The 23,359-nt window shown below is 50.4% G+C and overlaps 2 protein-coding genes across 3 annotated transcripts; one reads left to right on the top strand and one right to left on the bottom strand.

Annotated features, from left to right (window-relative positions):
* Window positions 1-52: 52 nt before the first annotated feature.
* BAD (BCL2 associated agonist of cell death) lies at window positions 53-10,244 on the bottom strand. 2 transcript variants are annotated; one of them, XM_083716181.1, is made up of 5 exons: window positions 9,968-10,244; window positions 9,027-9,288; window positions 4,844-5,050; window positions 1,515-1,684; window positions 53-646 (listed from the first exon to the last, which is right to left on the bottom strand). In XM_083716181.1, the coding sequence occupies exons 3-5, from the start codon at window positions 4,974-4,976 to the stop codon at window positions 521-523; spliced, it is 429 nt and encodes a 142-aa protein (XP_083572307.1). In that variant the 5' UTR covers window positions 4,977-5,050; window positions 9,027-9,288; window positions 9,968-10,244; the 3' UTR covers window positions 53-520. The 2 variants fall into 2 exon arrangements, with proteins under 2 accessions (XP_083572307.1, XP_083572308.1); XM_083716182.1 differs by lacking the exons at window positions 4,844-5,050; window positions 9,027-9,288; window positions 9,968-10,244 and adding an exon at window positions 2,914-3,495.
* Window positions 10,245-10,457: 213 nt separating this feature from the next.
* On the top strand, window positions 10,458-22,706 carry GPR137 (G protein-coupled receptor 137). Its single transcript, XM_083715936.1, has 7 exons — window positions 10,458-11,979; window positions 14,052-14,101; window positions 15,817-16,042; window positions 17,756-17,905; window positions 18,293-18,421; window positions 19,432-19,526; window positions 21,973-22,706. Exons 1-7 carry the CDS (start codon window positions 11,614-11,616, stop codon window positions 22,136-22,138), a joined length of 1,182 nt encoding a protein of 393 aa, XP_083572062.1. The 5' UTR covers window positions 10,458-11,613; the 3' UTR covers window positions 22,139-22,706.
* Window positions 22,707-23,359: the final 653 nt, after the last annotated feature.

The raw sequence follows: 23,359 nt of genomic DNA, 5'->3' as shown, positions 1-23,359 counted from the left end.
GCAGTCTGGGGGTTGTCGCTGCGAGCTTGAATTGAAGGAATAGGCAGCAACGTGCTATAAGCCAGAAAGGTATTTAATAAACATTTATTAACATATAATAAAAGGGCATACAAATTTCTCTAGGCAGGGTTGGTGAATGTCAGGGGTTCTTGTTTCAGTAATGCATACAGTGGTTTTGTTCAGTGTCTTTTTCCCTTTTAAAATACAAAAAGTACACTCTAGAAAGGGCAGGACAAGAGCCCCTCAAAATTAGGGGTCTTATAGGGGAGGTGCAGGGGAGAAAGGGGTGGGAATCCGTGCATAGGGCAGCAGGTTAAATTCTTAACATGTCATACTAAAGTGGCCTAAGTAAAAAAAACTCCTAGGGGAGTGGGTGTGGAGGTGCAGAGGAATGATCACAGCATCCCCCAGATTTGGGGGGACACCAGCCATGTGTCACATCAACCCTACAGATTCCCCCCCTTTATTTGTTCCTTCAACCCTCCCCCCACCATTTGTAATGGACAGCAGCAAGATACAGTCATGGGGGGCTTCTTGGACCATTGCCTGGGGAATTCCGACGCCACCATGACTGCAGAACCTCCTTCCAGCCCAACGTTCGGCGCATTTGGGTAGCTGTCCCTGCACTCTTGGGGCGCGGCAGCTTCTGCAAGAGAGAAGGAAAACGTGGCATCACCCCCTCTTCCCGACATGCACCTTTCAATCCAGCAGGCTGGTACATCAAGGATGAGAAACTGAAAGGCCCCCCTGGTGTTGTTAGACTACAACTTCCATCATCCATGACCACTGGCCTAGAACCAGGTGAGGCTGACAGGACCTAGAGTCCAAAAGCGCTTAGAGAACCACAGATTCTTTGGGTTGTATCTAGTTAGTTCTGATCAAAGCACATGACTTTAAAATGGCTTTGGCCCTGTATACCTGAAGGAGCATCTGCACCCTCATCATTGAGGTCCAAGTCCAAGGGCCTTCTGGCAGTTCCCATACAGAAACGGAGTTACAGGGAACAAGGCAGAGGGCCTTCTCAGTAGTGGCACCCGCCCTTCCATCAAATGTCAAACAGATTCTATGACCTTCTGTAGACATCTGAAGGCAGCCCTGTCTTGGGAAACAATGTGCTGTTTTGTTTTGTCCTTTTATATTTTGTTGGAAGCCGCCCAGAGTGGCTGGGGTAACCCAGTCAGGTGGGCAGAGTATAAGAAATACATCATCATTATCATCATTATTATTAGATTAGACAAATTCATGGAGGATTAGGCTACTAATGGTCTAATGGGAGGGAGAAAAAACATCTCTACCTACTTGACACCTAAGGGACACTTAGTCCAAGACCTTGTTATCCTCAGTTGTCAATCGGATGCCTCCGTGGGAAGCCCATAAATGTGACGTGGGCACAACAGTAATTCTCCCCGCTTGTGATTGGCAGCAGCTGGCATTCAGAGGCAGGCTGCCCGCGGCAACAAAGCCCACCTCTCCCTTGGGAAGGGCGGACTTCTCTGTAAGCAGGCAAGACTCACCTGCAGCTCGCCATGGAATTCGTCGCTCATCCTGCGCAGCTCCCTCCCGTACCGCTGGGCTGCCCACAGGATGGGAGGGGCAGAGCGTGAGCGTGCCCGGAAAGTGCCCACCTCATCCAGGGCCTCTGGGTCTGGCAAGGGAGGGTCGGATCCAATGCGACGCCGGAGCTCTGGCACAGGAGGAGGAAGGAAAGGGGGTTATGCCACACTTGCCACAACACGGCAACAGAAACTGCTAGACTGTAAAACAGGCCAAGGTCCAGTCCTTTCTGATGTTATTGAACTCCAGCTTGCAGGGGCCCAAGCCAGTATGGCAAGTGCCCAGGAATGATGGGAACTGGAGTCCAGCAGCATTTTGGGAGGCTACTGGTTCTCTGCCTGGCCTAGAGGGTTAAGGTGGTGTATTGAATAGACATGGCTCAGAGAGGCCTGCTTGAGGCCCTGTTCTGCCGCAAAGCCACACTCAGCCACTGTCCACCAGCTTCCAGCGTGGTGGTTGTGGAGATCTCACTATTACTATTAAAGGTAAAGGGACCCCTGACCATTAGATCCAGTCGTGGCCGACTGGGGTTGCGGCGCTCATCTCGCTTTATTGGCCGAGGGAGCTGGCGTACAGCTTCTGGGTCATGTGGCCAGCATGACTAAGCCGCTTCTGGCGAACCAGAGCAGCGCATGGAAACACCGTTTACCTTCCTGCCAGAGCAGTACCTATTTATCTACTTGCACGTTGATGTGCTTTCGAGCTGCTAGGTTGGCAGGAGCAGGGACCGAGCAACGGGAGCTCACCCCATCGCAGGGATTCGAACCGCCGACCTTCTGATCGGCAAGTCCTAGGCTCTGTGGTTTAACCCACAGCGCCACCCGCGTCCCTTCACTATTATTATTAGTTCAGTTTAATTACCTGAACTGCACACTAAGGTCTTGGGGTGGGTTGCAACAATTTAAAATACAATGCAATATTAAAACAACCCACAGTCGCAAGAACAGGGTGGGCAGCCCAAAACACATCTCGGTTGTCAAAAAACTACATCTTCAGCATAGGGCAGAAACTGACTTCTCCTCTAAGCATTTGTGGTGATGGGAAGCACCAAGAGGCCCCCACTGCTGATCACAACACCCAAGAGGGTATGTTAGGAAGGAGGTGGTCTTTCAGAACAAAAATCTAATGTGGGTGCTACATTGGTTTGAGCTGCTAAAAAATAGCTGGATAATAAAGCTGTCACCCGACTGAAGAAATCTCAGTTGATCTATCATTTACAGCAGGATTGGAGCACCTTTGGCCCTCCAGGTGTTGGGAATACAATTGCAAACTTAGACTGCACTCCTCATTTTGCACAGGGGTTATGTCCCGAGACCCCCAACCCCGATCCATAGGGCCCATGTAAAGCGTTCCACACACCCCGTTCTGTCATTTTAGTTTTCGGGTCACTTCTGGGTTCGGTGCCTTGCATGTGCACAATCTTGCGTCAATCGGTCATTGCCTGTACTTCCCAATAGAAAAGTATGGGATTGCACAGATATTCTATTAATTCTGCTTGGCACATTTCTCATGGAAGAACATGGCTTTCTCGATATAAATAATCCCCTTTAGTATTCTTCTCACAACTCCTTTCATTATAGCTAATTTGTTTTATTACATTCATTATCTTCACTTATTTTTTTTTAATTCACAGCATAAGCAAGGCAGATTTCGCCATCCATCCTCTGGGCGCGAGAAAAAGTCAAGAGAATCTCTGTGGCCCCTGCTGACCTCAGAAGCGGTAGAAACGAATTAAGGATTTCATCACTTTCCAAAGCTCAGCACGAAACGTGACTAATCATGGCCCTGTTATTGAGGCAATATTTTAGAATCGGTTTAGTCAGTCTTGTCCTGAGATGAAGCCCACAAAAGTTCACAGAATCGGAAGGGGCATGCAAATCATCTAGTCCAATTCCCTGCAATGCAGGAATATGCACCCATATGGGGATCAAACCTGTAACCTTGATGTTAATCAGCACCACTGATCTAACCAACAACGCAAGTTAAAGGTAAAGGGACCCCTGACCATTAGGTCCAGTCGTGACCGACTATGGGGCTGCGGCGCTCATCTTGTTTTATTGACCAAGGGAGCCGGCATACAGCTTCCGGGTCATGTGGCCAGCATGACTAAGCCGCTTCTGGCTAACCAGAGCAGCACATGGAAACGCCGTTTACCTTCCCGCCGGAGCGGTACCTATTTATCTACTTGCACTTTGACGTGCTTTTGAACTGCTAGGTTGGCAGGAGCAGGGACCGAGCAACCTGAGCTCACCCCATCACGGGGATTCGAACCGTCAGTCTTCTGATTGGCAAGTCCTAGGCTCTGTGGTTTAACCCACAGCGCCACCCACGTCCCTAAAACGCAAGCTACTAGCTGGCAAACATTTTCACTAGTGTGCTGAGGACTGGCAGAAGAGGGACCGACCCTCTTATAAAAACATTTTTGGGGAAGGGCTGCAGGTCAGCAGGAGATCATCTGTCTTGCATGCATGCAGGTCTGGGAACAGCACCCCGCCTGAAACCCTGGAGAGTGACTGCCAGCCCATGCAGGCATTACTGAGTGAGATGGATCAATAGTCTGACTAAGGCAGCTTCAGGTTAGGCTTTGCTAAGCTTACACAAAATCGTAGAATTGGAAGGTACCCTGAAATCTAGTCCTGCAATGCAGGGATCTCAAAGCATCATTTGAGGAAAAAGTGGTGTTTCCTTGGGAAAGGTTCACAGCTCAGTGTTAGAGACTCCGCTTTGCATGCAGAAGGCCCCAGGTTCAATCCCTGCCAAGACCCGAATGAAACTCTGGAGAGCCACTGCCTCTCAGTTTGTTCATTATTATTTGTTTACTTGTTTATTTATAATTCACTTTTTCCTCCAAGGAGCTCAAAATGGCTCCCTCTCCCCTGCCGCCATTAATCCGCACAACAACCCTGTGAGGTAGGTTCGGATGACAAGGTCACCCAGTGGGCTTCATGGCCAAGTGAGGATTTGAACCCTGGTCTCCTGGGTCCCAATCCTGCACTCTAACCACTACACCACACAAGTCTACTGAGCGAGATGTAGCAATGATCTTGACAGATTTCTATGGTAGGTATAGAGCGGGATGGGGGTTTCCCTTCCCCTGAAGGGTGCAGGAGATTCCCTTACTCTCCTGCTAGGTCACTCACTGCCCCACTTCCATGCAGTGGCTGGTTGCTGCCATCATCCCCAGCCAGCTGAGACAATGGTCAGGGCTGATAGGAACCGCATTCCAGAAACAAGTGGGAACCCTGAAGAGGGAGAGGGAAATGCTCTTGTTCTGCCCCAGCCCAAATACCTGGATTCCCAGTGGAAGGGCTTCCTGGGGCCTGGTCCCCTCCTGCGACGCTCCTCCTGGTCAGCTTGAGATCCTGCGGTTCCTTCTCACCCGGCGGGAATGTCTCTTCATCATCATCCTCAATGTGGAACATTGTCAGGGGGCTGGCATGGCCCCCAACGCCCAACGTGCCGTTCTCCAGGGGGTTGAGGGTTGTCGTCAGCAGAACTGTGGAGGGATAGGAAGCACGGAGATCAGAATGAAGGCAATTCCTCTGAGAGCCAGGAGAAGGGCTGTAGCTCAGTGGCAGAGCATCCGGTAGGAGCCAAGGGACCCAGGTGTCCGACAACCTGGGCTGACGCCTAAGGGAACCAGGTATATTGAGGTTTGATCCTGGCATCTTCAGGTGAGGCTGGGAGGCACTCCCTGTCTGAAATCCTGGAGGATACTGAGGAAGGTGGACCAATGGTCTGATGCAGTGCAAGGCAGCTTCCAATTTCATATAGAACCATGAGGACTAGAATCTTACTTTACTAGACAGGCAGCTTCCTATATACCATGCAGAAGGTCCCAGGTTCAATTCCTGGCATCTCCAGCTAGAACTGGGAGAGGACTCCCATCCGGACTGCCAGTAAATATAGTCTAGGAAGCGGGAACCCATTGCCCTCTGGATACTGCTGGACTCCCCATCACCCATTCCTGCTGGGGCTGATGGGAGTTGGAGTCCAGCAGCATCTAAAGGGCAATGGGTTCCCCGCCCTGGTGCAGACAATTCTGAGATAGATGGCCCAGCGTTCTGACTCAGGGTAAGGCTTCTTCAGATGTTCCTATGACTAAGGCACTCAGCTGGGAACCAGGAAGTTGATAACTCACTGAAAAGCAAGTGGTTATCTTAGGTTCAGCCACCCACCGCCACCCTCATTCTGCAGCAGAGAAGACAGGCCTAGCTTGCAGGGCTGTTGTTAAGAGTTTCATGATAGATTTTTTAATGGATTTTAAAAAACTGCCTTCATGGGCAAATTATCCTCCCAATGCAGTTTATAAATAAGTCAATATGCTACAATGGCACCTTATTAAAACAACACATCGTATTTTTCGCTCTATAAGATGCACCAGAACATAAGACGCACCTAGTTTTTGGAGGAGGAAAACAAGAAAAAAAAATTCTGAATCTCAGAAGCCAGAACAGCAAGAGGGATCGCTGTGCAGCGATCCCTCTTGCTGTTCTGGCTTCTGGGATAGCTGCGCAGCCTGCATTCGCTTCATAAGACGCACACACATTTCCCCTTACTTTTTAGGAGGGGGAAAGTGAGTCTTATAGAGCAAAAAATACGGTAACAACAACAGCAGGGCATGATCAGTTAAAAGTAACAGCAACTTAAGTAAAATAAGCAAATTCTGGTGTATCAGGCCAAAGACCCATCTAGTCCAACATCCTGTTCTCTCAGAGATCAACCAAAACAACAACAACAACAACACTTTTATTACAGTATTTATATGCCCCCCATCTGACCGGGTTGCCCCAGCCATTCTGGGCGGCTTGCCTCTGGGAAGCCTGTAATCAGGACTTTGCTACATACTGAATCATTCTTCCCAACATTTCCCCAACCCCTTCTTCCCTTTCACATCCTCCCCAGCCCACTCTTCTGTATATTCCCCATTGTTCCTGGGGAAGAGCATGGAGCTATGAAACCACACGATGATGACCGGAAATCTTACTCAGCCACAAACACACACGGAAATAGCGCCTAGGTTTCTGCTCATATGTTTCCTTTCAAGATCATGAGGATTAGGAAGGGAATTTGCCACGCTTTTCAGATTGGTTATGCCGGCTCCACGTGCAGGGTGTGGTTTGTGTAATGTTTCAAAAATGGTAATAATATATATTATTATTTATATTAAGAAGAGCCTGCTGGATCAGGCCAATGGCACACCTAGTCCAGCATCCTGTTCTCTCAGTGCCTAATCAGCTGCCTCAGACAGAAGTCCACGAGCAGGACAGTGGGGGCAGATAACAGGGACTTAAAGAACAACCGTTTAACAGCAGCTGAAGAAGTTGCTGAAAGAAAGCACTGCAAAACCACCCAACTGGAATTAAAAAGTCTGAAGGCGTCCCTGAAGGTTAATAAAGGGTGCGGCTGTAATTTTTTTTTGGGGGGGGGGGAGCGTATTCCAGAGGTGCAGGTCATCACAGAAAAGACCTTCCCTGCCACCAGCCAGCCTCATTCATGAACCAGTCACCAGAGACTCAGATGCTAAATCTTGAGACTTTGACAGTTATACATGAGTGGAGACACTCCTTCTGAAATCCTGGTCCTCATTTGTTTACTGCAAGGATGGGGAACCTGTGATCTTCCAGATGTTGCAGGACTCCTTCAGCCCAGCCAGCCAGCCAGGCAAGTGATCAGGGATGATGGGAGCTGTAGTCCAGCAACATCTGCAGGGCCAAAAATTCCCCATCCCTAGTTTACAGGGATAATGACTGCATCCAACCAATGCTTGCCTAGTCCAGCATCCTCTTTTCCAGATGACTCAGGAACCCCCACAAACAAGGCATGATGACAGTCCCCTCCCAAAAATACACACACCAACCTGTATTCCAAATGGAGGATCCATACAACCAACACAGCAGCTCTCTTTTATCCCCCATTCATTGGTCTAATCCCCCTTTAAAGCTAACTTGGCCATGATCATTGCATCTTGTGACAGTGAGTTCCGCAAGCCCGTTAAGCTTCCTGTGAAATTCTTCCTGCTTCTGCTCTACGTCTACCGCCAATCACATTTTCAAAACCACAGGATCTAGCATTCTGTGTAAGTGGAGCCTGCCTGCTGGATCAAGCCAGTGGTCCATCTAGTCTAGCTTTCAGTTCTCACAGCGGCCAACCAGAGATCTGAAGGAAGCCCACAGCACAACAGGCAATTCCCAGCACAATGTCTCAGACAGCTGAGGGAGAACACGGACATTGCAGCTAGTAGCCACTTACCCTGCACAAATTTGTCTAATTCACTTTTACAGCCATCCTTACACAGAGCCATGTGCATATTTCTTGCAGAGAATCATAGTGTTGGAAGAGACCACGAGGGTCATCTAGTCCAACCCCCATCACTAACTCCTGTGGGAGCAAATTCAACAATTTAGCTATGTCCCACTGTTTGAAGTATTTGTTTTTGTCTGTCCTCAATCTCCCAACCTTCAGTTTCATTGGCTGGCCCAGAGTTCTAGAATTATGAGACAGAGAGAAAAGCTATCCATCTTCAAGCTGGTGGCCATCACTACATTTGCGAGATAAGGAGGAGGAAAAGTTTCTCTCTACCTGCTTTTTTCACCCCACATGTCATTTTACAAACCTCTTTTACCATTCTGAGTATTTAAGATGGCAATGCTTCGGGATCTATTCTCCACTCCTCTAACAGCCCCCACCTTTGGCGACCTGCTATCATTCTATTTATTTTTTTAAAAGCAAAAGATAGCCCGGAAGAAGAAGAAAAATCAAAATCCACCTTAGAGCAGCGCCTTTATTCAGTCAACCCAAAATGTTACAAAACAGCATGCAAGCTTTTTGAGTTTTATTTCTTACTCACCGATTCAACCCTGAAGAAGAGTTTTGGAGAACTGAGAAGCGTGACATGTTTGCGCAACATTTTTGCGGTTGGCCCAGTAAAGGTATTGGCGCAATGTGGGTTTTAGATATTTTTTTAATCGAAAAGCATTTTCAGCTAACCCTTCAGTCAGAAAGACTCCCAAAGCAGCTTGGTTTTTTTTAAAAAAACAACAGTAATAAGACAGTCCCTCCCTGCCCTCAGGCTTATAGTTAAAAAAAAAAGCCTGTGACACACAAGGAAGAAGGGGAGGGGAGGGCAGAGGAATGCAAACCCATGATTTGTTTCAAAGCCCCTTCCCCTTCAGAGTAATGTTTCCTTCTCCCTCTCCCAACTCCTGATAGTACCATTTTTGCACTCTCTTGCTTCCTCAATCCCCTGAATTGGGGAGCCCCACGGGTGGTTTTTCACTCCTTTATTCCGCCCCTCACTTCCAAATTTTAGGGTCGCTTCCTTCTATGCAGGTCAATTCTCCCTCCCCTCTCCTGATCTTGGATTTTCAACTCCTCTTCCCTTCAAAATCTTGGATCACCATCTCTTTCTTCCTCCTCCTCTTCTTCTAACCCAACCCATTCACCCCTCTCTAACCCGCGCCCTCAATTACCAGAATTAGGGTCACTCTTTTCTTTCTTCCTCCTGTTTACAGCCAGCAGAGATCCAGCCACAGTCGCCGGGGCGATGAAGAACTGCCAGCTTCCGTGCCCAATCAAGGTCGCCAACGTCACGGTGGGAGGGAGGGATAAGAACGCACCTCCTCCTGCTACCTTCGGCTCCGCCCACCCTCTTTCCTTCCCCCCTCCCTCCTCTTTCCACGCTCATTTGATAAGGTGAATTCTCAAAAATGCTTATGCAAATCGCAGAAGTACCTGCAGAAAAAGGGGGAAAGAACGGAAGTATTCTTTTTGCATAGGGCTAAATGGCACTGTGAGTTTACATTCAATGCAATTCAAATATACCTATGCAAATATCACTCTCAATGGAGCTAATCTCCAGATTATTTATTTAGCGGTATATAGCCGTAAATAAATGGCCATCATAATTCACAACTCAATTCTGCATACCGGATATTCAGTGGCGCAACACACAGATCAATGCACAGCTCGCATATTTCACAGTGAAAGGATGTCACCCAGTTTATCTGTTTATTTCTTCGGAAGGCTTGAAGCCCGCCCTTTGATATATGGCTGGTTGCAATAACACAAGATATAATACAAAACTGCAGTAGTGCAATGCAAAATAAGCGCATAGCCAGTGTGTCAACCTTTAGTTCCAGGATGGTACAGATACAGTACAGAGACAGTGGCAAGAACCTTGGACTAGTGCCTGGGAGTCTAGAGTTCAAATTCCTGCTCAGCCCTGAAGCTCAGTGGGTGACCTTGGGCCAGTCACTTCCCCTCAGCTTTGGCCATCTTTATTTTTCATTTAAAAGTTATTACAATTATTGCCTTTCACCGTGCAATCCTTTATTCAGATGCAAGACTCATTGAGTTCAATGACGCTTACCCAAACGTAAGCAAGGAAGATTGCAGCTCTCTCCTCACTTACCTGGGAATTCAGTAGGACTTACTTCTGAGTAGACATGACTAGAATTGTGCCGCAAGCGAGCACTTTTGCTGCTAGTCTGACATTAGGGGCTCCTTTGATATATAGGCAAGGACAATCCCATATTATCATCAATAGGGACTTAACGTTGAAACATACTGGAGCAGTTGGGGGTTTCATAGCCCCTGCAGATTTATTGGGAGAATGTGGGTAGGAGATGCCTTTACCGGACACTAGGACAGAACTGGGAGGGAATAGTTAGGGGGGAGCATTTCCTGAAAACGCATAGAAATCTCGGGGTCCGTACAATAGTAAGGGAGGAGGTAAGCTTCACTCGCCCACACTTAAGATGGCGACCGGAAGGAGCGCAGACGCTCTAGCCAGGTCATTTTCTGCCGCCTGTCCCATTCACGAAGCCGCTTCCGTCCTTTGCGTAAAAGGAGACTAGGTTGCTAGAGCGGGCGCAGGTTTCGTCACGCCAAGCCGGTGAGAGGGAGGGGGCGGGCCTTACTCAGTTTGCGCAGCTCGAAGCTACCAGGAAGGAACGCAGCTGGGGCTGCTTTAGGCCTGGGAACCGTCTCTCTCTCTCTGTCTCCTCTTTCCCCCCCTCCCAATTTTTTGGGGAGAAGGCAGCAAAAGGAAAGGAAGAGCTGCTTATTGTTCGAGAATCCGGAAGGAGCCATGGGACCTAGGCATCCGACCATCTGGGTGGAGGCTTAAAGGAACCAGGTATATTGAGGTTTAGTCAGGGAAACAAAAGGGACCCAGGTGTCCGAGGGTCTGAAGCGAGGGGATCAAGAGACCCCGGCGCCTGGAAAGAAAAGGGTTAAGGGACGCAGGCAACCGGCGCCTTAAACTGGAGAAGGCGAAGAAGCCGAGGGACCCAGGTGTCCGATACCGCGGAGAAAACAGAAAGAAGAATTCTAGGTACCCTGGAAATTTGGAGCGAAGGGCACCTGAGCTTCCGGGAAAGCAAAACAAAACGGGTCCAGCTCTCTGAGGACGGAGCCAAGTGACCAGGGATTTCCAGAGGAGGCAATCAAGGGATCCAGGCATCGAAGGACTAAGGGACCCTGGTGTCCGAGCACTTTGAACAGGTGTGGCCCTGAAAACTGGGTGGTTGAGGAAGCGCTTCAGGACCTGCCGAGCGACAGGTGCACCCAGGCACCTTTCACCACCTGATCCTGGGGTGGGATGCAAGAGCCCTAGGTAGGGGAGGGGGCAGCCCCTCGGGAGGTGTCTTGTTATTCCTGCAGAACATTTGACAGGATAAGGACCTTGGAGTAACCCAGCACATTTCCAGGCATAGGAGAAGTCTTCCGTTTGTTTTTATTCACAGCAAGAATTGGATTTGCTTCTCACCTCCATGCCTTCTTAGCAAAGAAGGGTGGGTGGGCCAGCTGTTGTTTCCCCCCCTTCTCTCTCCTGCTTCCAATCCCTTCCGCGCTTCCCATGGAACTTGCAAAAATCCCTTGATTCAATCTGCTTGAGGGGCTGGCCTCCCACAGCAGCCCTGAAGGATGTAACCAACTACCGGACCCAGGGGCAGCTCCTCCGTTTTAAGAAAGTGGTGCTGGTTGCCTCGAGGCTTGTCCCCTGGAAATGACGCCTTGCTAACCGGACTGGGGCCCATCTCGCCAGGATTCAAGATGGAAAAGACCTTTGGCAACCTCAGCTCGATTGTGCCAGCTTCGCGCCTCACCCCGGCCTTCCCGCCGGCCGTCAAGGTTGGGCTGACGGCTCTGTACACGGGCCTCTATGCCTTGCTTTTCCTTTCGGTCTACGCCCAGCTCTGGCTGGTCCTCTTCTATCGCCACAAGAAGTTCAGCTACCAGACTGTCTTCCTCTTCCTCTGCCTCTTCTGGGCTGCGCTGCGCACCACGCTCTTCTCCTTCTACTTCAAGAACACCCTCAAAGCCAACCACCTGAGCCCTTTCTTCTTCTGGCTCCTCTACTGCTGCCCCGTCTGCCTGCAGTTCTTCACCTTGACCCTCATGAACTTGTATTTTGCCCAGGTAACTCTTCTAAGGGGGTGTTTGCTTGCTTGCCCAGGTGGCTTGTGGGTAAAAGATGGCTGCTTGGAATGCTAGGCCAGTTTTGAAGGGGCCTTGAGGGTGGGTGAACTCTGGCCGCCAGAACGAAATAGTGGCCCTTCAGGCCTCTGCACCTGGCCCTCAGGAACTCTTTCTAGACTTTCCACCCCCCCTTGAACTGTTCTAATGCCTCTTGCTTGCCTAGAAAAAGGATGGAGAACTGTGTGGGGTGAGGATGTAGAAATCTTCTTCTTCTTCTTCTTCTTCTTCTTCTTCGCATGGCTGGAATGTGGCCTCTTGTACAAAGTCACTTCCATTGTTCTGCCCATCTTTACCTCTGGCCCTGCCCACCACTTGCATGTGTCCCGCCCGGCTCTAGAAGCTTCCGCCCCAAGGAACGTGGTTCTCAACCTGGTTCTTCCCGCCAATATGGGCTCTTTATATTGCTTGCAGCCCAGCCATGGGGAACCTGCAGCCCTGCTGATGATGGTGAGCTACAACTCCCATCATCCCTGACCCTCGGCTATGCTGGCCTGTGCAGATGGGTGCTGGAGTCTGCCAATACCTGGAGGGCCACAGGTCTCCTCCCTCTGGCCTCAACCCTTGCACACTTGCTGCCTTGGATTCTCAACCAGTCATTCTGCCCTGTTTGTCTGTCCTCACAATCTCATGGCTACTAGACATGAAATGGCTCTTAACTAATTAGTTTCAGGATCAACAGCACCATTCCTCTGCAGAAAAGGGCAGGGAACAACAAGGAGCAAATGTTGCAACAATTTGGGCTTTTTGGGGTGGGGAGCAAGTAGTGGGGGGTGCATGATAGACATGTATAAATTTATGTACGATGTAGAGAAAGGGAAGCTTTCTCCCTGCCCCTCATCATACTAGAATCATCTAATGAAGCTGAATGCTGGGAGATTCAGGATAAACCAGAGGAAGCTGTCTTAAACAGAGCAGAGGGTCCATCTAGTTCAGCAGTGTCTGCACGGACTGGCAGCAACTCTCCTGGGTTTCAGACTGGGGATTGAACTGAGAGATCCTGCATGCAGAGCAGATCCTCTGCTGCCACTGAGTTATGGCTCTTCCCCACCGACCTCTGCCCCGGTTACTGTTTTTTAAAGGAAGTACTTATTCACAAAGCGCATAGAACAGGGAGGCAACCAGGTGAATTTTCACAGAGAGGAAAGAAGACCCAAAAGCCTTGGCACCACCACCAAGAAGGCTCTGTACCGTTACTTACATCACTGCTCGCGATGGTGCCACACAGGGGTGCCAATTTGAATAAAATATTGTGGGGGCCCAAGTAAGCCCCATCCTGCATCACATGATGCAGTGCACATATACCATTTGAATGGGAATGCCCACCAACTTTGTGGGGTTTGAAATTTCGACTTGCTGCACAAATCTAGTTGCTGCCTTTTCAGGGCGGTGTAGTGGTTAGAGGACTGGGCTAGGACCTGAGAGACTTGGGGTCAAATCCTTGTGCAGCCCTGCAGCTCGCTTGGTGACCGGTCACAGTCTCTTCTCCTTCCCTACCTGTTTTTGTGAGGATAAAATGTTTCTTGAGCAGGAACAGGTGGGATATAAATGGAAAAATGTGAAATGAAAGCAAAGAAAAGTGAGAACAATGTTGCGGCTAAGAGGCTGAGCTGTGAGCCAGAAAGCTCTGGATTCGAATCGAAGTCACTAGGTGGCCTTCTGCATTCTGTTCAGAGCACAAGAGCAAAATATACACCAGGAGGCTTAGTTTGGACAGAATCGAGAATACACTTCCGGAGTTAATGCTAAATCCATGACTTCTGGTAAATGAGCCACCTTAGCCACTAGAGGGCCGTGAACATTTTTGTCTGGGGCTTTTTAGCCTCATCTACCCATGTGCCATCAGAAACCAAGGTGCACATGGGGTACCAGATGTGAAAGATATTGGCATTCTTTTCAGCTCTCCTACCAGACTATCTTGTTAGCAGGCAAAGTTATGCTATGGTTGTTTGTTGCAGGTCCTGCTTGTTTTCTGTAATTGCTAATACCTGCCCCTTTTTTCCCTTCCCCTCCAGGTGGTTTTCAAGGCCAAAGCAAAATACCGCCCTGAACTGACCAAAGGCCTGTGAGTAGATGTGTATTTGTGTGTAACATCATAACACCTTGCATTCTTGCGCCTTGCCATATATCCTTCTCAAGTGTCGGGAGAAAAAAGATAAAGTATTCTAGTGTTTTAAAACACCAGTTGCATTTTCCATTTAAAATAAAAATTTAAAATTAAAATAAACCCAATGTGGTTCTTCACATAAAATAGCTGGCAAATAAATGGAGAATGCAGGACTGCAAGTTTAAAAGGCTCGCAACGTTATATGAAATTAAAAATAGACTCCCCCAGCAGTATCTTAGCTACAGCTTGCAATACGAAAGTAGGAGACAGGGTGAAGTTTCAAAACTGAGTTGTTTGCCTGGCTGGAAGTGGGTCCTTGAACTCTGATCATGCCTCTTGTTGCCTGGATGAAGAGGCCTTTGTGAGAGTGCGTGGAAACTAGCCTATGGTGCACAGGTAAAATTAACCATTGCTCTGCCCATCTTAGCCTCTGGCTCCACCCACTGCTGGCATGTGGCCCTGGTTGGCCAGAAGGTAGCCTGGCCCTCAGTCTGAGAAAGGTTCCCCACCCCTGAAGTATGGGGAGGAGCTTGCCTGAGATTCATAGCTGTGATTCGCTCACTCCCGCACACTGCCATTGGATAGCTGTCAGGGGTTCGGAAAATTTAAAGAGGACAGGCCTCCCGATGGAGCCTCCATGTTCAGGGGCAATCTATCTCGGACCACCAAATGCTGAGGACAGAGAACAGAGTTGGAATTTGTGCCTTTTGCTTGTAGGCTTTCTGGCAGCGTCCGACTGGACACAGCTGAATGACCAACTGGACTAGAGGGCCCCTGGGTCTGTTCTGGCAGGCCTCTCTCTTCCGTGCTCTTCCAGTTTCTCTTTCTCAGTGGCCTGGGTTGCAAGCAGCACTAAGTTATGGTTTATAAACCATGCTAACCCTTGCCGAAAGTTGGTTGGCTGAACCTGGCCCTGTGGCTTAACTGTGGCTCATAAATCACAGTTCACCTTAATTTAATAAACCAACGCTAACTGCAGTTTAGCAGGGGTGTAAGGAGCTGTCAGAGATGCAGGTGATGCTGTGGGTTAAACCACAGAGCCTAGGACTTGCCGATCAGAAGGTCGGCGGTTCGAATCCCCGCGACGGGGTGAGCTCCCGTTGCTCGGTCCCTGCTCCTGCCAACCTAGCAGTTCGAAAGCACGTCAAGTGCAAGTAGATAAATAGGTACCGCTCCAGCGGGAAGGTAAACAGTGTTTCTGTGTGCTGCTCTGGTTCGCCAGAAGCGGCTTCGTCATGCTGGCCATGTGACCCGGAGGCTGTACGCCGGCTCCCTCGGCCAATAAAGCGAGATGAGTGCCGCAACCCCAGAGTCGGCCATGACTGGACCTAATGGTCAGCGGTCCCTTTACCTTTAAGGAGCTGTCACCACCAGAAAGCTACAGAGCTGCAACTGGAGAACGGCTCAAAATCTGAACCTTTCCCAAGGCCAGGGGGCTCTCACTGCACATTAGAAGAGCCTTGCCGCTAGGCCAGACCCAAGGCCGATCTAATCCAGCATCCTATTTTCACAGTGGCCAGACAGACGCTTGTGGGGAGCCTGCAAGCGAGACCTGAGCACACTAGCTCTCTCCCTGGCATCGTGGGGCAGTCTGCCTCTGACAATGAAGGCAGAGCCTTGCCCCGGGGGCCAGCAGTCGCGCTAACTCCGCCTCCCCGCTTTCTCTCCCCCAGGTTGGCAGTGCGAGGGGCATGCCTGGGCGCCAGCCTCCTCTTCCTGGCAGTGAACGTGGTGTGCGCCGTGCTGGTGCGAGGGCGCCGCGCCGAGCCCTGGGCCGTGGTCCTGGCACGCGTCCTCATCAGCGACTCGCTGTTTGTGCTGGGGGCCGTCTCTCTGGCCCTCTGCCTCTGCCTCGTCGCCCGGGGTTCTCCTTCCACCCGCATCTACCTGGAAGCCAAGGTGAGCATTTGCCAGGGGGCACGGGGCGGGGAGCTGGGGCCTGCTGAGTCTTCTTTTCCCTGTGCTATTCAACAGTAGGGTTGGGAGCAGGGGTTTGACGTTGTTGCAGTGGCATCCCATCCATGCACCGAGAGTGCAGCGTTTCACCTGCCGAGCTGGCCCTGGAACTGGTAGCATGTAGGAGAAAGCTGCCTTGGAGGTCCTGGCTTTTAGTATTTACGGGACCGCCTCTCCTGGTATGGCCCACAGAGGACCTTAAGGTCCATGAATAACCATAGTTTAGAGCTCCTGGGTCTTAAGGAAGTCAGACTATCCTCCACCAGGGCCAGGGCCTTTTCAGTGATGGCTCCGACCTGGTGGAATGCTCTGTCCCAGGAGACTAGGGCCCATCAGGATTTAACCTCTTTCCGTCGGGCCTGTAAGACAGAGCTATTCCGCCTGGCCTTTAATTTGAATTCAGCCTCATCTTTTATTTCCCTTCTGTTCCCTCCCCCTCCTCTTTTATGAAGATTACCCGCTCTGAGACCCCACAGCTAATTTTCCCGTGGCCTCCTCACTGGCCCAAGTAGGACTAATTCAGCCAGCTAGCCCTGGTGACTATCTAATGCTTATTAGATGGATTTTCCCCAAATTGATTTCTGAATTTTGAATTTTATTATTATTCATGTTTTTATACTGTATTTTATGCTGCTTTTACAATTGTTTTAAATTCGTTGTTAGCCGCCCTGAGCCCAGTTTTGTGAACCGGAAAGGGCGGAGTATAAACAAAAATTTATTATTATTATTACATTGTTGCTGGCATCCTTCTGTCTCGGGAGAACATGGAGGAGTGTGCCTTTGGGAGGTGAAGTCAAGCTGCTGGAAGGTGATAGTTGTAGAGATAGATCAGGGAGAGACATGTTTTGTTGCAGCTGGGGCAGATGAAGGTGTCCGGTTGTGCTGCTGCAGATGCACCATGGCGTTTCTTCTCTCTGCTCTCCTCCTGGTCATTCCACCTCTGCTCACTGCTACAAATGCACGACCTGATTCCAGGCACTGCGCTCATCTGCAAGGGATTCCCACACGGCAGGGTTCAACCTAAATTTGGTTTCCAGGGCCTCGTGGTTACATTTCCCCCATAGTGTCAGTGGCAGCACACTCCAAAACCACTGAAGACTCCTCAGGTTATATGGGTGGCGGACAACATCCACAACCTTTGTGCCAGGCAGCTTGTCTGCCCTGGGATCTGCATGCCCGTCCACACACCCTGCAATCAATATTTGTAATGATTGAATTGGCCACTACCACAGTGCCCCCGCTCCCCAGAGAAGTACCCTCAGCAAAAGAGGATAGGTGTTGGTCCCCCAAATTACAGGTCCTTTCTAAGGGAATGTTTCCCTCTTCCTCTTCTTCCGTGAGACCCTCCTTCTCCCCGATAGCCATGGAGGTGTCGTCGTGGGAGTGGGTCACAGCTGCAGTATTCACGAAGGCCTCGCCCACCTGCGGTCAGGGATGATGGGAGCAGTAGTTCAGCGGTATCCAACTGGATTCAAGCTCCCATCACCCACCAGCTTCCTGTTGAGCAGTCAGGGACGATAGGAATTTTGGTCCGATAAATACCTGGTGGGCCACCAGGGTCCCACAGCTTCAAGGCGCCGCAAGGCTCTCTTGATTTGAGTTTGCTGAGACCCACTGACCAGACTCTCTTTCCTATCTGCCTCTTTTCTGTGACAGGGCACCTCGCTGTGCCAAACGGCCGCCATGGGTGGCATCATCGTCCTGCTCTATGCCAGCCGAGCTTGCTACAACCTGGCGGCCCTGGCTCTGTCTTCCCGCACCCGCCTCGACTCCTTCGATTACGACTGGTACAACGTATCCGACCAGGTGAGCAGGGCGGGCTAAGTTCGGATTCCTTAAGGGCCGCCCTTCCTACTCGGGAGTAGACCCGCTGCAACGGAACAAATGGCTGGGCTCCGTTAAATTCTCCGTTAAATTCAACGGAACAAATGGCTGGGCTCCGTCGACTCTGTGTTGGATGCAGCAATGGCTGTGTCTGCTCGGAAGTGGGGCTTACTCCCAGGTAAGTGGGAGGTGGCTTGCTGCCTCCCCCTGCCTTTGTCCGGCCCCCACCTCCCTGCCATCTAATTTACAGCCAATCAGGGGGAAGCTCTGCCTGTCACTGGCTCCAGCTGCACCAACCATTGGGCTCTCTGTCTTCCACCCCAGTGGAGACCAGCTGCTCAAGTGTCTCCCTTCTCCCTCCCCTTCCAGGCAGACCTGATCACGGACCTGGGAGACCAAGGTTACGTCATCTTCGGCCTCATTCTCTTCATCTGGGAGCTGCTGCCCACGTCTCTGCTAGTCGGCTTCTTCCGGGTGCACCGGCCAGCTCAGGATATGGTGAGTTGAAGCGGTTGGTTGGGAGAGGAGCAGAACAGCAAAAAGGCAGTGGAAGGAAAGGCCCAAAGCGTAGGGGGAGGCAGGGGGCTGTTGCCATGATGAGAGCATCACTCAGTGCAGCAGGGGTGGGGGGCGTTTTTCGAGGGCCACATTCCCTTCTGGGCAGCCTTCCGAGGGCCACAGACAGAGGCGAAAAGAAAAGCGCCGCGACAAATTCTGGTCCTTGTCTTTATATTGTAAAGCAGAAGGAATTCTAGTATTTTTAAAGGCGTGCCTTCCCCAAGCAACAATTTCAAAAAAAGAGATGGCAGAAAGGTAACCATAGATACAGCAGGCACTTCAGCAGCTCTGAGCCAGACCACTTCCTATCTAGCTGAAGGCAGCAGCAAAAATGAAACTCTGCAAGGGCTGCTTAAAACACCTGTATCGTAGGGACAAGGTGCAAATCAGCCTGAGCCAGTTTCATGTCTCCCCCCCCCCCGCCCCCAGGCACAGGTGGGACTATAGTTCCCAACATCCCTGCCCGTGGGCCATGCTGCCTGGGATGGATTCAAAGTCATAGAATCATAGAACTGAAGCATCCAACCCCCTGCAATGCAGGACTCTCAGCTAAAGCATCCATGACAGATGGCCATCCAACCTCTGCTGAGAAACCTCCAAGGAAGGAGAGTCCATAACCTCCGGAGGGAGACAGTTCGGCAACATTTGCAGGGCACCAGAATGAGGACAGATGGTGAAGGTCTTTTGGAAGGGAGCTTCGTGGCTCTGGGGCACCACCGAGAAGGATGGAGCCCCGCAGTGTTCCGGGTGCAGCTATTTCTGTGGGCTCTGCGTTCTCCTCCCGTGGCGTCTCCCAAGGCTAAGAGCTTGGATCCCTTGGGTGCAATCCACTGGCAAGGCCTCCTGCTTAAAAGACGGGGGGCACCGGCCGTGGCCTTACCTTGCCGTCCTGCAGGGAAAGGCTGATTGCAGGTTCAGCGTCCCCAGTAATTGTGCCTTCCTCCCCACAGAGCGCCAGCCGTGTCTTCAACCGGCAGCTGGGGGTCTCCCGATCCTACTTCTTCGACCACCCCGGGCAGCGCGAAAGTGAAGGACTAACGAGCAGGTAATTTCTCATCTTCCCCGAGGCTGCACTTGTCCCAGCCTCCTGATTCAGGAGCATAGGGAGCTGCCTTTATACGGAGTCAAGCCGATGGTTAGTATTGTCTGCACTGACTGGCAGCGGCTCTCCGGGGTTTCCCAGAGGGGACATTCCCAGACCCACCTGGGACCTTCTGCATGCCAAACAGATGCTCTCCCACAGAGGATGTTCACTCACACGGTGTCAAGGAGCTGTCAGACGAGCCCAGGTCATCCACAGGGCAGGAAAGAATAGAAGACGAGAAATGCCATTAGCTTTTATTCAAATAATAATAATAATAATTTGTACCCCGCCCATCTGACTGGGCTTCCCCAGCCACACTGGGCGGCTTCCAACAAACATTAAAAATACATTAAAATGTCACACATTAAAAACTTCCCTGAACAGGGCTGCCTTCAGATGTCTTCTAAATGTCAGGTAGTTGTTTATTTCTTTGACATCTGGTGGGAGGGCGTTCCACAGGGCGGGCGCCACTACCGAAAAGGTCCTCTGCCTGGTTCCCTGTAGCTTTGCTTCTCACAGTGAGGGAACCGCCAGAAGGCTCCAGGCAGAACGATGGGGGTGGAGACACTCCTTCAGGTATACTGGGCCAAGGCCATTTAGGGCTTTAAAGGTCAACACCAACACTTTGAATTGTGCTCAGAAACGTAACAACACAGCTGGCTGTGTCTTAATCCAGCTGGAGATGTTGCTGAAACTGACCGCTGGACCTGCCCTTCCCCTCTAGCCTCTCACTCTGGATCCGTCCGAAGCAGACAAAAGCTGCGTTGAGGGGTGGGCTCCTCTTCTGGCTTATTGCCCAGCAATGTAAGGGACGCTCCTCAATCTGGGTGTTAGCAGGGGAGGAGAGCCAGCAGGACTGGCCTGCCCTGCTGCTGGACAGCAGGGGCAGCTTCCAACTCCTCTTTGAGTCTGCGCTCACACTCCGACTCCCAGCCTCCAACCCTGTCCTGGAAGGCCCTTCTTCTCCTGACCCCCTCAAGCCCCCTGCTTCTAGCACCTCCCAGTTTGTCCCTTCCCCAGACTGCTCCCCGGTGTCCCACCACCACGATCTGGAGCCTAAGTCTTCTTCTTCAACGTCCTCCCTGGAGGGGGCTCTTGGGCTGTGAATGGCCACCAGTCTTCCTCATCCAGCTAGTCTCTGACCCAAGAGGAGTCAGCTCAATGGCCTGTGCACTTGGGGTGTCTTACGTCCTGGGGGTGGCAGAGGGGGAACCGCTTTCCTGTTGGCCCTTCCCCTGGATCTCCACCTCCCAAACCCCTGGGACCTTGCCCCAGGTCAGAGTCCTCCTGGGGCCCCAGATTCCCATCCCTGACCCATTAGAACTAGACCAGGATGGGTGTGCGGTCCCTGACTGACAGCCCCACTGCCGTCCTTGCACTGGCTCCCAATCCCCCCTCCCCCGCCCTGCCTCGGAGGTGGAACAGAAATCGTTTCCATGCCTGGAAGTTTTAAAAGCTCCATCAATGAAGTTGGCACAGCATACCAACAGTCGTTTTACTTACAAAAGCATTGCTATGCTGCTGTGTCATAAAATGTATATAAAAGCAGCTTACAGCAATAAAACTTAAAGCCATACAATAAAAACATACAGAAAGGTTAAACGTCAATTAACCATTGTGGAAGGATATATTCCTAAGTTGCCTGCCTAGGCTTGGTGGAATAGAAAAGTTGTCTATGTTCCCGAGTGCTTCAGCACCACTGAGCCCCATCTCTTACCTAATTCAGGGTCTCCCAAAGTGGGTCGTGCCACCCCTAGGCTGGGGGGGATGAGGGGTAAATGATTTCAGACTCTGAAAAGCTGGTACCACTGGATCATTCTCCCTCACTGCGAGAAGCCAAGTTACAGGGAACCAGGCAGAGGGCCTTCTCGGTAGTGGCACCCGCCCTGTGGAACGCCCTCCCACCAGATGTCAAAGAGAACAACAACTACCAGACTTTTAGAAGACATCTGAAGGCAGCCCTGTTTAGGGAAGCTTTTAATGTTTGATGCATTATGGTATTTTAATATTTTGTTGGAAGCTGCCCAGAGTGGCTGGGGAAGCTCAGCCAGATGGGCGGGGTATAAATTATTATTATTATTATTATTATTATTATTATTATTATTATTATTTATTAAGTTCATCCATAATTTAACTTAAGTAGTTTTAATTGGATTTTGAAAAAAATTGCCATTAATAGCGACCGTCTTGAATTTTATCGTCTTATATCTTCCTGAGTGGGTCGTACAAACTACTGTTCTGAATTGCGTTTTTTTTATAGAGCAGGGGGGTGGTATGGGAACAAGGGGGCAACGGGTTAGAAACCACTGGTCTAATTCCTTTCTTTCCTTTTGCTTCCTAACACTCACATGCCTCCCCCCCCCACCCAAATTGCCTCTTCTTTCCCACCCCACCCGCTTCCTTCCAGCCTGACGGGACGCCTGGGCAGCGTCGGGAGCTGGTACGGCTCGATCAACCGCAGCGGGGAGCAGGACTGGTTTGGGGGGCCCCCTCCCACGGCCCCCCTTTTGTTCTCGCAGGCCACGGTGTCCGGCAGCCACCACCACAGCCTCTATTCCACCCCGCAAAACTGAGGGGAGCGGGGTGGGGTGGGTTTGTGGGGCACTGATGCGAAGACCCAGGAATCACTACTGATGTAGGACAGGTTTCTATGAAGGAGCAGGGATGTGCACACACGGTATTATAAACACCATCACCCCATTCCCCAAACCGTAGGAAAACCCAGCTTTATTTCTTTTAGCCATTTTTTGGGGGGGGAGCTGGGTTGGCTCTTGTTGCTGGCATCTTGGTCTTGATGCTTAAGCTCTCCCCCTCCTTCCCCAGCCCCCCTTTCTGCCCCCCCCTCACCCCCACCCCGGGTACTTAACCAATAGTATACGGAAAACTCTTGGCACTTTAATCGACTCGGATTGAGGAGAGGGGCGGGCTCAGTTTTATCTGTGATGTCATTGTTTTAATGAATTCTGGTCAAATGTGTCTACAGGGCAGGGGGGTTCCTCCTTTCCCCCCTCTTCCCATGAGCTGGTAGCGGCAGTGTTTTGGAGTAGCCTTTTGTTATTTGCTAGACATGCTGCAGTTTTGGTGCTATTCCATTGCCCCCCCACCCCAAACTTAACAATAAAGTCCACTTTGTGTTAGCGACATTGCGTGTGGTTTTCTGTAGTTGTGCTGCGGCGGAAATGGGGTAGCCTCTGGTTTTCCAAATGTTGCTGGCCGTGCTGGTTGGGGATTAATGGGTATCGGAGCCTCGTCTTGAGGGCTACATTTTCCCCATTCCTTTGAACAAAATTACAGTTTTCAAGCATTCTTACACATAAAAACATAGCAAAATAAGTACCATGGAACAGGTGAATCCATTTATTTCACAACATTTATATACTATTTGATTGTAACAAAACCTCAGAGTGGCTTGCAGAAAGAATAAATAAAATTATCGGTAGGAGACAAGTATTTGAAACATTCAAAGACTTATTAAAATCAAAAACTAGCTAAAACCAGATTAAAACACGTGACAAAATATTTATTTTTGGTAAATGTTGGATCTGTAAAGTATCCAGGACATTCTCACACAGACAAACCCCAAGCCCAAAATAAAATGTGCACTCTGGCTTTCCATTGGAAAGAATGGGTTTCTTTGGAAACGGTGTGATATATAAAATAGATCCTGGAGGCCTGTTTGTCTGTCTGTCTGTCTGTCTGTCTGTCTGTCTGTCTGTCTGTCTGTCTATCTGTCTATCTATCTCGGCCTCTAGGATCCACTGGGCTGCAGCCCCTTGCCTGCTCTGGCTTTGCCT

This window comes from Podarcis gaigeae (genome assembly GCF_964106915.1).
Source record: "Podarcis gaigeae genome assembly, chromosome: 16".
Taxonomy (NCBI): Eukaryota; Metazoa; Chordata; class Lepidosauria; order Squamata; family Lacertidae; genus Podarcis; species Podarcis gaigeae.
This window is presented reverse-complemented; position numbering and strand designations above follow the sequence as displayed.

Excerpts from the sequence above, each read along its gene's own strand:
- BAD (XM_083716181.1), bottom strand. The coding sequence starts at position 4,976 with ATGTTCCACATTGAGGATGATGATGAAGAGACATTCCCGCCGGGTGAG. Across the intron at positions 1,685-4,843 it reads CCCTTCCACTGGGAATCCAG|AGCTCCGGCGTCGCATTGGA; the intron begins GTATTTGGGCTG and ends CTCCTGTGCCAG. Across the intron at positions 647-1,514 it reads AATTCCATGGCGAGCTGCAG|AAGCTGCCGCGCCCCAAGAG; the intron begins GTGAGTCTTGCC and ends TCTCTCTTGCAG.
- GPR137 (XM_083715936.1), top strand. The coding sequence starts at position 11,614 with ATGGAAAAGACCTTTGGCAACCTCAGCTCGATTGTGCCAGCTTCGCGC. Across the intron at positions 11,980-14,051 it reads TGAACTTGTATTTTGCCCAG|GTGGTTTTCAAGGCCAAAGC; the intron begins GTAACTCTTCTA and ends CTTCCCCTCCAG. Across the intron at positions 16,043-17,755 it reads GCATCTACCTGGAAGCCAAG|GGCACCTCGCTGTGCCAAAC; the intron begins GTGAGCATTTGC and ends TTTCTGTGACAG.